Raw genomic sequence first — 12,753 nt, forward strand, 5'->3', positions numbered from 1 at the left:
ATTAGTATCCTTAAAATTTGGTGATTTTTCGTTGTGTATATATTTTTTTGTAATTTTTTTGTTAACAACTAATAATACTTTTAAAAAATCACAAAAAAATATATACTTAAAAAAAATTATCAAATTTTAAGAATAATAATATCTCATTTTTTAATTATTCTTGTGAAAAATCACATCAAAATTCAATCTCTAAGGTATTTTTTGAAAATATATATTTACCGTTGGGTATTGTTGTTATGTTTTTAAATTATTTAAAGGTATTTTTGTCGATAGTAAAATTCGGGTGCATTTCTGTCAGCGTTTGAATAATTCGGAGGCATTTTTAGTGGTTAACCCTAAAAAATTTTAAAAAGTTGAGGTATACAAATCGAATCCTCCGATTTATGTTTAAAAAATAAAAAAAATTGGAGTACACAAATTGGATTGTCTGATTTGTATACTCCAAATTTTTTTAATTTTTTAAACAAAATCAGACGGTCCGAATACAAAAATCAGACGGTTCGGTTTGTATTCCATAACTTAAATCATCCTATATTTTAGAAAAATACCACAGTAGAAAACATCATTGTTAACCTAATATTAAAAATAAAAATGTGTCCTCATGATCACTACGTGGTGCATTTCATATAGAAATGAATCGTTCATTAATTGTATATTGGGTTGATTATGGGAGATGATTAAGCAGATATAAATTGAAGAGAAAAAAGTGAGAGATCCCATTCAGTTCACAGTTCAGAGTTCACAGTTCACATGTTTATGATTATGTTGTCTTACTCTTAACTGTTCACCCTTGTTCTGCTCTGCCTCTGCCTGTGTCTCTCTTTTGACTATGTATGCCAACTAATCTTCACTTTTTCTCTTCTCTTTCTTCCCTCAATTTTCTCTCTGCCTTCAATTGGGATATACCCATCATCCCATACTTCCTTTCTTATCCTCTTTTATGAAGAACAAAATATATATTATAGTGTTTACCTTTCTTGTTATTTATTCAATTCAATTCAGTTCTAGTTCTACTCAAACTTGAACACAGGTTGTTTGTTTTAATGCCTCAGTCTACTTTGGTAACCGTTTTGCCTTTGGTTTTAAACTTTTGAAGCCTCAAAACTAACCCATTGTTTTCGTTGTTTGAAATTCTCAGGAAGAGGATGAAGGAGGAGGCTTCTGTTGTTCTCTTATTGCTTACTTTCTCACTTGTTGTGTGTTGTTGCTATGCACAGACAAAAGAGTGCACAAACATTCCAACACAATCACACTCCTTCCGCTATGAACTCTTAACTTCCAAGAATGAAACTTGGAAGAAAGAAGTGATGTCTCATTTCCATTTGACACCAACAGATGATTCAGCATGGGCTGATTTGCTTCCAAGGAGGTTCCTATCACAGAGGGACCAACATGATTGGGCATTCATGTACAGGAAAATCAAGAACCTTGGTGTGTTTAAGGACTCTCCTGAGGCTGCAGGGTTCCTCAAAGAGGTGCCTTTGCAGGATGTGAGGCTGCCGTTGGATTCAATCCATGGCAGGGCACAGAACACCAACTTGGAGTATCTCTTGATGTTGGATGTTGACAGGTTGCTTTGGAGTTTCAGGAAGACAGCTGGTCTTGATACTCCTGGGACACCTTATGGAGGATGGGAAGGTTCCAATGTTGAGCTCAGGGGTCATTTTGTTGGTTAGTATATTTATTTCATTGATCTTCTAAACTATTATTGGTGCTGGTATTTTTTTTTTTAGATTTAATTTCTATGCTCTCTTAGTGTTTTGGTATGTTTTGGTGAATTTTAATGTTGTTTATTTATACTTAGCTTCTTAGGTTAAAAACTTAAAATGATCTGTCAACCTACCGCAATAATTTATATTAAAAAATAGTTGTTGATTTATATAGTTAACCTGACTAAGTTAGAATATGCTCTATTTTTTGTTGTTCATATACTCAGCTCTTCAGGTTTCTGTGTAAAGACTTTAAATTGCAAAAGGAAAACATAATAGCCTATATCAGATTATTGTTGATTCTTATTCATTCTAATATTCAAAAGGGTCTCTTGTGATGATCTGAGAAAAGATTAAAGTGTTTATTTGAATTTAAAATGGAAGGTGTATTTATACTTTATAGACCAATCCACCCAAACAGCCAATAATGTTTACAGGCTTTGGTAAATCTTGTCTTTCTGTATTGAAGGACTCATTGAAATTCATGGATTTCAAGTACTGAGTTTTGTTCAATTGGTCTGATGTTTATTCACAATACCTGCACTGTCTTTCTCACACAGATGTTTAGATACAGATGCATATTTTGGTCTCCTTGGGATTTTAGCACTGTACCATCTTGCAAAGTACATTACCCTTGTTGCAACTTTTCAACCTCTGCAATTCACTTTCCATGTTTGGTCTATAATTGCATGTTTTTAACACTTCTGCAGGGCATTACTTAAGTGCATCAGCTCTAATGTGGGCGAGCACACAGAATGATAAATTGAAGGATAAAATGTCAGCCGTTGTCGCCGGTCTCTCTGCCTGTCAGCAGAAAATTGGAACTGGATATCTCTCTGCATTTCCATCTGAGTTTTTTGACAGATTTGAAGCTATTCAGCCTGTGTGGGCTCCCTATTACACCATTCACAAGGTACAATAGAAAAAAGGTAGATTTTACTTGCAAGTGCTTTCTTTTGGCCTCAATACATTAATGAAATTCTTTCTTTTGTTATCAAAAAAATTAATCTTTAACAGATATTGGCCGGCCTGTTGGATCAACATACTTTTGCTGGAAATCCTCAAGCTCTAAAAGTTGTGACATGGATGGTTGATTACTTTTACAACCGAGTGTTGAATGTAATAACAAAGAACACTATAAGTAGGCACTATGAATCACTGAATGAGGAAACTGGGGGAATGAATGATGTCCTTTACAGATTATACACGTTAACGGTTAGTTTGTGTGTTAGCTCTCATGTTGTTTCAATTGATTTTACGATTTTTTCTGTTGATATGAGTATAGCTGTTGGCTTACTTACAAGACTTCTTTAAAGAATATAGCACATTGCACTTTTTTTTTTTCTGAAACTTCACTCTTGAGATGAAGCTGTCATGTTTATTTTCTGCAGGCAGATCCAAAGCATTTAATGTTGGCTCACCTTTTTGACAAGCCATGTTTTTTAGGGTTGCTTGCTGTACAGGTAGTGATTATAATATTCGTTCTGATAGATATTCCACACTGTATGATCCTTCAAATGTAATTGCTGTTTTTGAAATTCTCTCTCTTTTTTCCTTGTAGGCTAATGACATAACTAATTTTCATGCTAATACACATATCCCCGTTGTTATTGGAGCTCAAATGCGGCATGAAGTCACTGGTGATCCACTTTATAAGGTGAATTGCTATATGCATACTGTAGATTTCTGGAATAGATATCTTTTAGTTTGAGCAAAGTTGTTTATATTTACCATTTTTCTGGTTCAATGTTGTTTAATTACTTTAAATTTTTCAACATGTAATTTAGGGTTCGTTTAGGTGTACTATGTTTCTGTAGTAAATTTGTTGCTCAATTTTCATATTCCAAGTCTATTTATAGTATCTGTATACTCCTCCCAAATATTGGGTATGTTTAGTAGTTTTAATGGAAATATAAATTAAGCCAAGCAGTCATGCTTTTCAAGTTTCTAAGCTCTGCCTTGTTTTTTTCTTTGGGTGTTAGGATATTGGGACATTCTTTATGGACATTATTAACTCTTCTCACAGCTATGCTACTGGAGGAACATCAGTGTCGGAGTTCTGGTATGATGATATTGGCATTTTTAGTTTCAGTTCTTGTTATCCATTGAATGATTGTCTCATTCTACATGGGCATCAGTCAAGTCTAGGAATTGTTCTGTACCTTTATATAACTTTCTAAGCTCCTTCACTTTGATTTTTGCACAGGCATAATCCAAAGAGAATAGCAGACAACTTAAAAACAACAGAAACTGAAGAATCATGCACAACTTACAACATGTTGAAGGTATATGCAATTAATTGTATCTCTTTTCTTTAAGCTCATCTTGCAGCTTGAATCCAGGAAGTTAAAGATGTGCAGATGAAAATCTTTCATGATTATTTGAATTCTTGGAAGAGGGAAATAAGTTAGAAGGGGATCTCTCAAATATCACCACATTGTATTTCATTAGACATATAACATAGTTCTTGTCTTGCTACTTTCTCGATGGGATATGTTATCAAATGCTGATTCATTTATTTTATATGGAGATATAGTTTATATGTTTGAGTGTGATGTAACATTTGATATTCAGATAAATTTTAGTTTCTTTCTGTTGAAATATTTACGTAATTCTATATTGTTTCCATCATCTTATATTCTAAAAATAAAACCATTTCTCAGGTTTCTCGCCACCTGTTTAGATGGACCAAGGAGGTTTCTTATGCAGATTATTATGAACGCGCCTTGACGAATGGTGTACTTAGCATTCAAAGGGGAACAGATCCTGGAGTGATGATTTATATGCTTCCCCTAGCCAGAGGGGTTTCCAAGGCCAAAACTGGACATGGCTGGGGAACACAGTTTGATTCTTTCTGGTGCTGCTATGGAACAGGTTTATATCTATGCTTTCTATTTACTTTCTGAATTGTGCCTAAGTACACCATATCTGCACTCCTTCGTTATGTTATGTTATGAACTTCTCTTTCTCTTTCATGTTCACTAGGAATTGAGTCATTCTCAAAGCTTGGAGATTCTATCTATTTTGAAGAGCAGGCGAATGAACCTACTCTTTATATCATTCAGTATATATCAAGCTCCTTTAATTGGAAATCTGGGGAAATTGAGATCAATCAAACCGTAGATCCAGTTGTTTCATGGGATCCTTACCTAAGAGTCACATTTACATTTTCTCCTAACGAGGTAACAACTAGAATATCTTATTGAATCTCAGTACCTCTATATTCAACATGTTTAATCTAGTCATATCATCTAATCTTCAATTTTTTCAGAAAACCGGGAGTACGTTGAAATTTCGCATACCATCTTGGACTAGTTTGGATGGTGCCAAAGCAACATTGAACGATGCAACTTTATCTCTACCAAGTCCTGGTATGAATCTTCTTTTTATCATAAAAAAGAGGAAAAGGGAGAATAATAGAAATGAGCAGAAGACTAACATTGACATTTTATTCTGTGTTCTTGAAGGAAATTTTTTGTCAGTAAGCCGACAGTGGAGTGCAGGTGACAAACTGAAGCTTCAGTTGCCTATTACCATCAGAACAGAGGCCATAAAAGGTAGCTTCACAAAATAATCCATGTGCATTGAATTCTAGTATTCTTAATCTGAAGTTAGAGTATATACTTATAATGAAAATACTTGCTTTCTGAATTAAATTCAGATGACAGGCCTGAATATGCATCTGTTCAAGCAATTCTTTATGGACCATATCTCCTTGCCGGCCATACAACCGGTGATTGGGACATTAACTCCAGCGGTAAAACAACTTCTGGAGATTGGATTACCCCAGTTTCTGCCAGCTACAATAGTCAACTATTCACTTTGTACCAAGGCTTTGCAAACTCAACTTATGCCTTAACAAACACAAACCAATCATCACTTACAATGGAATCATTACCTACATCTACACCAGACCCTGATTCTGCCATTGACAAAACATTTAGGCTAGTCCCAAAAGATCCTTCCACAAAGTTCTCTACATGGAAGGATCTTATTGGCAAATCCGTGACGATAGAACTATTTAATCCCCCTGGCATGTATGTGATTCACCAAGGACCAAACCAACCTCTTATTATTGATCAATCCAAAAGTGCGGCATCTTCTTCCTTTATCGTGGTACAAGGCTTGGATGGACAAAAGGAAACGGTATCTTTGAAATCTGAAAGCGATGATGGTTGCTTTGTTACCACTGATGGAGGAGTGAAGCTTAGTTGCAGTGGCTCTGGAGATGATTTTAACCAAGCAGCAAGCTTTGTTATAGAAGAAGGAATAAGGAAATATAATCCTATTAGCTTTGTGGCTAAGGGTGCAAACAGGGATTTTCTCTTGGAGCCATTGTTCACATTCAAAGATTTGCCTTATACTGTTTATTTCAACATTCAAAGTTGATGTAAGAGTTGTCCTTATATTTTATTATTTTCTTCTTCTCTCCCACATGGTGTATAGTAAGTGGAATAAACATCATATGAGTTTGATCTATAATCAAATAAAAAAAAAAACAATATTCATTTGTAGAGCAAGTTGTAGTCCATTTTTCTCTTCTGTTCCAACTATATAACTTGTAGATGTTTATAGTTTATTTTCAGATGAAAATTCTAAAAGAAAAGAAGTTACAATGAGATGTTAAGTATAGGGAACTCTTTTAAACACAAATTTGGACACAATGAAAAATCCAATCAATCCAAAAGTGAGCCGTCTTCTTCTTTTGTTGTGGTAAATGGATTGGATGGAAAAGATGGAACACTATGTATCTTTGAAACCTGAAACTCTGAAAGTAATCATGGTTGCTTTGTTACCACTCATGGAGTAGTAGTAGTGAAGCAGCTGAGTTGCAATGGTTCTGATGCTGCTTTCAATAAAGCTGCAAGCTTCACTTTGCAAGGAGTGTGGAAACTGAATCCTATTAGCTTCGTGGCTAAAGGGCAAAAGAGAGATTTCCTCTTGCCTTTGCTTAATTCAACTTCCATAAATGAAGTAAATGTAAGCCTTACAATATATCTTTTTTTCCTTGCCAAGAAGCAATAGCTTAAATGACATAATCTCTCCATACTCAATTAAAAAGTTGCGGGTTCGAGTCTCTATATCTTTCGTAAAAAAAAAAAAAAAATTTTTTTCCTTCTTCGCATTTGGTGTGAAAAATGTAGAATGAACATCATACATAGGATTACATACACATAATCATATAATCAACGTTTATTGCGTTATTACTACAAAATTATATATATTAAGCACACGGCTTCTAGTACCCAACAATAACTAATGACCTTCAACAATTTCCAAACTTGATTAAAGACATGCAAATGCACAAACTCAAACTGTTTCTTGAGTGCACGGCTTAAGAGGCATGCCACATAGGCACTTATTATGCTCAAACGACGTCGTTCTCAGACGATCAAACGGTTCACCACTAGGAATCCTCCCACACAAACGGTTATGACTCAAATCCAAGTGACCAATGTAATTAGCAGAACTCAACGACTTTGGAACCGAACCACTCAAGTTGTTAAAAGACAGATCCAGGTTTATGAAATACGAACGCTCTCCGAACACGTCAGCAATTTCCCCACTCAGCATGTTCCCTCTCAGATCCAAATGAGTCATCCTCGAACCCAAAACCGTGGAAGGAATCTCACCCGTTAATCTGTTATACTTCAGTTTTAGCGAGTCAAGAACCGGCATCCGGCCCAGTGACTCGTGAACCTTACCGGAAAACCGGTTCATTGAGAGGTCCAGAACGGCCAGACCATAAATCCTGGAAATTGTTTCGGGGATCGGACCGGTTAAAAGGTTATGGCTCAAGAAAGCCCGGTTCATGTTGTTGAGCCGGCCGAAGTCCGTTGGAATGTGACCTCTCATGAGGTTGTTACGGAGATCGAGGTGTACGAGATTCCTGAGGTTAGTTAGAGTGGTTGGAATGGTTCCCGAGATGCGATTATCTGCGAGATTGAGCATTGTAAGTTGTGTGAGGCTTCCTATGCTTTTAGGGACCTGTCCGGTAATGCTGTTATTGGAGAGGTCTAATATTTGAAGTAAGGAAAGAGTTTGAATACAAGAAGGGATAATTCCCGAAATGCCCTTCCAATCAGAGATTGTGATGGATGAGAGTTGTGTGAGGTTGCATATGGAAGGGGAAATGTGGCCGGTCATGTAGCCGGTGGTGGCGTGACGGTTGAGGCGACGGCGATTGTCGGGGACGGTTAGGCCGTTGAGGTTGATTTGGGCTACACGGCGGGTGGTCGGGTCGCATGCAATGCCGTACCATTTGTAGCAGCAGTTGGTGCCGCGCCACGTGTGGAAGATTCCGAAGTTTGGTTCGTAGAGGGAGGCCTTGATGGCCATTAGGGATGCCCATTCTGATGAAGGGCAACATTGTACTAATTGTAATTGTGTAATTAGAGCTACTAGTGACGTCACTAATGAGAGTGTAACTAAACTTGCACTTATACACATTGTGCTATGTGATTTGTGTGTGTGTGAGAATGCACGTCACTTAGTATAGGAATTAGCTTGGTATGTGTATATAGTTATATATATACCTCTCATAAAGGTTATAAAATGTTGAATTGTAAATTTTTATAGACATCACAACAACTTTAGTACCTTTATTCTCTGTGATCACTTATGCCAGAATGCGTGACAATTGATGGAGCTGTCAGATGAAATAAAGTAGTAGGATTTAATTTCCTCATATATCCAATACATAGTTGTCTTCTTGATCAAGAGTTTCCCATATTTGATGCCTAGGAATAACATTTTTGTGTTGTAGTAGAGAGTTCTTATGGCCATTTAAAAAAGGAAAAGTGGTAAAAATGAGTATAACATATAGATTTGCATGTTTAGTTAGCATAAGCTAAGGGATTGTTTCTTGTGGCATAAGGATTAATGTTGATGAATTTCTTTTTAAGTTAATTTTGTTGGGGAAGTTAGTTCTGTTAAAAATGCAAGGAAGGAATTTCGTAGATGTAGATTTTGAAAGTGATGGTGCATGGTGGGGCTGAATCTAATGTATAGTGTTTAATCCTTTTCATGCGGTGGGTGTAATATAACTATCCTTGAGTTAGAGTGAGGTACATGCATGTTTTGATCGATCCAAATAGCGGAGATGAAATGAGTATCTGTGTGTCTATGTTTTAGGCTTATTAGGTACACATTAAAAAGCTATAGGAATGAAACTAATGAAGATTGTTATTTCACTTTAATTTGACACTTTATGTGTTTAGTATCAGATTCAGCTGTTATGGCAAAGCAGTTCTTTTTAAAGTGATCTAGTTATAGCTTATTATAGCTATCACATCTCAGCTAAAGAGGCAAAATTCAAAGTTGGTTTTTGTAGGGGCACTAGCTGCGAAGCTAGTCTTCACTCTTCATCACTAGCTATTTCAGGACACATACACGAGATATATAGCTAGAAGGCATTCTTGAATACAAAGGATACCATATATTTTGCTTTGGATAAAGTTAATTTAACCTTATCATATTTTCTTCAAGCCATAAAAACACGAGACTTCTTAACGCTAATTAACATTCATTTTGACGTTTGTTTATATAAAACACTTATGAGGGAAGTAAAGGTTTTGGTTTACTTTAATTTTCTGCTTCTACTAAACGCCCGGTGTTGAGAGTAACATGTATCTTAATCAAAAGCATAATAAATCTAGAAACAAAACTCTTTACAGAAAAAAATCATTGGCCATCTACGGATGATAAAGGAACAAAACCCTTTCCATCTCCTTCAGCTTATCACAAATAGAGCGACATACATATGGTAAGAATAACTTACTTTTCTAGCTCACAAATACAGACACATTTTGAAAGAACACGAAAGATAAACAAAGAATAATAATTAGCAAGCTTTGAGTAGTGGCTTCCCACAGAGACAATCATTGTGGGCGAATGAGGACTCATCAAGAGTATCAAACACACCACCCTTTGGAATTGGGCCACACAAGTGATTATAGCTCAAATCAAGAAACCCAATAAACGCAGCTTTAGCAATGGATTTAGGGATCGAACCCCTAAAATTATTGTAACCTAATTCCAAACACGTAAAATAAGACTTGGGCCCAAACGAATCAGGTATATAACCCTCCAGCATGTTATGGCTCAAGTCCAAATCACTGATACCTGAGCCCAACAGGCCCGATGGAATCTTTCCCGAAAGGTTGTTTGTATTCAAATTTAGTGTTGCTAGAACTGGCATTCGGCCCAATGATTCAGGTATGGACCCCGATAGCCTGTTTCGAGACAGATCCAGATCCACGAGACGATACATTCGAGAAATTGAGCCCGGAATTGGCCCACTAATCTGGTTCCCGTTAAGGAAGGCCCGGCTCAGAAACCTTAGTTGGCCCAAACTGTTCGGGATCGGGCCAGAGATTCTGTTGTTACGGAGGTCAAGGTACGTTAATCCGGTCAACGACGAAATCGATGCCGGTATTACGCCGGTGATGGAGTTGTCGGCGGCGCTAAGATGCGTCAGCTGCCGGAGGTTTCCGATGTTGGAGGGGAGAGTTCCGGTGATTCGGTTTCCAGTGAGATCGATGATGCGGAGGAAGGAGAGGGAGGTGATGCAGGGAGGAACGTCGCCGGAGATTCCTTGCCAGTCGGTGATGACGATGCTGGAGAGGCTAGCGAGTTTGCAGATCTCCGGGGAGATGTGACCGGCCATGTATCCCTGGCGATGAGGCTTCTCGAACGTTGTGTAGAGCGTGGTGGCACGGAGGTTGATCTCGGCTACTCTGCCGGAGTTCTGGTCGCATGCTACGCCGAGCCAGTTCCGGCAGCAGTTAGTGCCGGTCCAGGAGTTGAAGATTCCGCCGTTGTACGGCTCCCGGAGAGCAGCCTTAAAGGCTAATAGTGCTTCCCGGTCGGAGGGCGGACACGAGTTCGCGGCGGAAATTACCGCCGCGAGAAATAGTAAGGTGGCTGCTGCTGTTACAGGCATTGTGATTTGGACTTTGGAGTTGCAAGTTGCAAGAACGTGAATATATAGAGAGAGAGTAGCGTGGCTACTTAATTACTTAGCTTGTGCATCAGAGTTTGGAAATTCTGACAACTACTTAAATATTTTGATGGAGCCTTCTCAAATGATTCTGCTCCCTCTCATCATGTCAACTTAATTCATAAATAAATAACAAATTTTAGTCAAGGAATGGGTTCACTCGTCCACATTTAAGGATTAGATGTTTAAATCTCATCTTAGCATTTAAAATTTAATAAAATATTTCATTTGTGAATTTTGTTTGGCTAGAAACTTTAACACTGTAATAACATGTAATCTTAATATAAGGTGACTTTTTATTTTCTCCTTGAATTAATTATGATAGGCCATATATATCCTTTAATTTAGAGTTCCAAGCTCGAATATTTTCACAACAATATATATTTGACTTTCAAGTTACTCCATCTCACATCACATGTTAACTCTTTTAATTTGGTTGTCTTGCAGGAAGGAAGTTTCTAATATATTGATATAGTTCTTGATAAATGTGTTAAATCTTCGTAGAGCATTTGTTTATTGTGATTATTGTACCAAGAAATAATCCAGATATAAAATTTGAACAAGGAAAAAGGCAACTTGGGTTTTCAACGCATAAACTCCAGCCGTAGCCTTCCATGCATGTTTAGTTTCTCAATTATTTATTATCTCCCTTGTTAAAATTAGTATTCAAAGGGAAGGAAACCGACCAACCAGTGAAGGCTTTAAAGTTTTTTTTTTATGTAGTTTTAATGCATAATTAAATTAGGATTGAGGAAGTATAGGAGGTAACGAAGTATTTATATAATGTGTACAATGGGTATAAGAATATTAGATATTTATTATCATGGTATTCGAATTGTTATTTTGGATAGTATGAATGTATTGTGTTTGAGAAATTAGTAGTATTTTATCTTGGATGTTCATTTTCTAACTCATATTGGGTCAAATAAATAATCTATTGTACACATTGTACAAATACTCTATTGGCTCCCTAGCGGGATTCAATTTTATTAGGTAGACAATGGTTGTTGTGAACAATGTGAACAATGGGATGTAAAATTGGCCAAATAAAATAAAAATATACTACACTATCAAATTATTCACCTAAATCTTAATATTAGAATAACCATCTACACATCTAATGAATTTAACATCCAATATATCTATTGTTTACATATTTTAGTATTTTTATTGTCTACCTATATTTTTCCATTAAATTATGCTAATGACTTCAAAGTGGTGATTTATTAGGTTAAAGATATAACTATTTCAAAATATTTAAGAGACAATAAAAAATTAGTTCACGTTATTTTAATATTATCTTATTTTACACTATTTAATTACCACTTAACTTATTTATATTCCTTAATTATTATTGGAATAATTAAATAATATTACATATAGTAAGTGTATAACTGTGCACATCATATACATAAAATTATAGATATTAAGTTAAATTATTAAGATAATTATTTAAGTTGTTTTTAGACTTGAACATCAGATCTAAATTCGTATGGGGGAGCGTTCGACATCCACCGGTGTCAAAGTGTCGTCATCCGAATTTTTCGTGAAGTAGGGGATGGTACTTACAAATAACCCTGATACTTTAAGTTAGCAATTTTTTAGTAAATTGGGTTCAAAAAATATTTGAGAATATCAGGATGTTTATAAATATAAATATAGAGTCAATAACTACCTTTTAGAGTAGTTTCGCCTTTGATAATAGATAATCGTTCCCTTCTATTAAAAAAATTGTTGATATATCTCATCTAGATGAAGGAAAAAAGCAAAATTATAGGAGTTAGTTTATTAATTCAAGTAAATAGGGCCAAAGTTTGCGCCATCAAAACCCTTATATGTAGATTGAACTTTGCTCACTTTTAACTTAGCTGTGTTTTGGACTAGAGAATAAATAATAACTTTAAGTTATTATTTTTCTAACATAATATAAAGTTATTGTTTCTCTAGCATAATCAAATAATTTTTTATTATTTTTTTATTAATTTAAATTTTTAAAATAAAACAATTTTATAACATGGTATAAAATTTTTATGACAAAAAAAT

The 12,753-nt window shown here is 35.7% G+C and overlaps 3 protein-coding genes across 4 annotated transcripts; 1 reads left to right on the plus strand and 2 right to left on the minus strand.

Moving 5' to 3' along the window:
• The first annotated feature begins 624 nt into the window (after positions 1-624).
• Positions 625-6,229, plus strand: LOC107629010 (proline-tRNA ligase (DUF1680)). Of its 2 annotated transcripts, none has more exons than XM_016331678.2 (13): positions 625-1,030; positions 1,139-1,671; positions 2,420-2,622; positions 2,727-2,924; positions 3,101-3,172; positions 3,271-3,366; positions 3,692-3,771; positions 3,916-3,994; positions 4,373-4,583; positions 4,695-4,891; positions 4,981-5,080; positions 5,177-5,266; positions 5,371-6,229. In XM_016331678.2, exons 2-13 carry the CDS (start codon positions 1,146-1,148, stop codon positions 6,096-6,098), a joined length of 2,580 nt encoding a protein of 859 aa, XP_016187164.1. In that variant the 5' UTR covers positions 625-1,030; positions 1,139-1,145; the 3' UTR covers positions 6,099-6,229. The 2 variants fall into 2 exon arrangements, with proteins under 2 accessions (XP_016187164.1, XP_088364832.1); XM_088508706.1 differs by having other exon boundaries at positions 653-831.
• Positions 6,230-6,878: 649 nt separating this feature from the next.
• LOC107634092 (uncharacterized) lies at positions 6,879-8,195 on the minus strand. The gene has a single exon (XM_016337669.3). The coding sequence runs from the start codon at positions 8,157-8,159 to the stop codon at positions 7,020-7,022; it is 1,140 nt and encodes a 379-aa protein (XP_016193155.1). The 5' UTR covers positions 8,160-8,195; the 3' UTR covers positions 6,879-7,019.
• A 1,167-nt stretch (positions 8,196-9,362) lies between these two features.
• LOC107634090 (uncharacterized) lies at positions 9,363-10,721 on the minus strand. The gene has a single exon (XM_016337668.3). The coding sequence runs from the start codon at positions 10,651-10,653 to the stop codon at positions 9,553-9,555; it is 1,101 nt and encodes a 366-aa protein (XP_016193154.1). The 5' UTR covers positions 10,654-10,721; the 3' UTR covers positions 9,363-9,552.
• Between the last annotated feature and the right edge of the window lie 2,032 nt (positions 10,722-12,753).

Source organism: Arachis ipaensis, chromosome B3, assembly GCF_059453495.1.
Source record: "Arachis ipaensis isolate K30076 ecotype BB chromosome B3, ASM5945349v1, whole genome shotgun sequence".
NCBI lineage: Eukaryota > Viridiplantae > Streptophyta > Magnoliopsida > Fabales > Fabaceae > Arachis > Arachis ipaensis.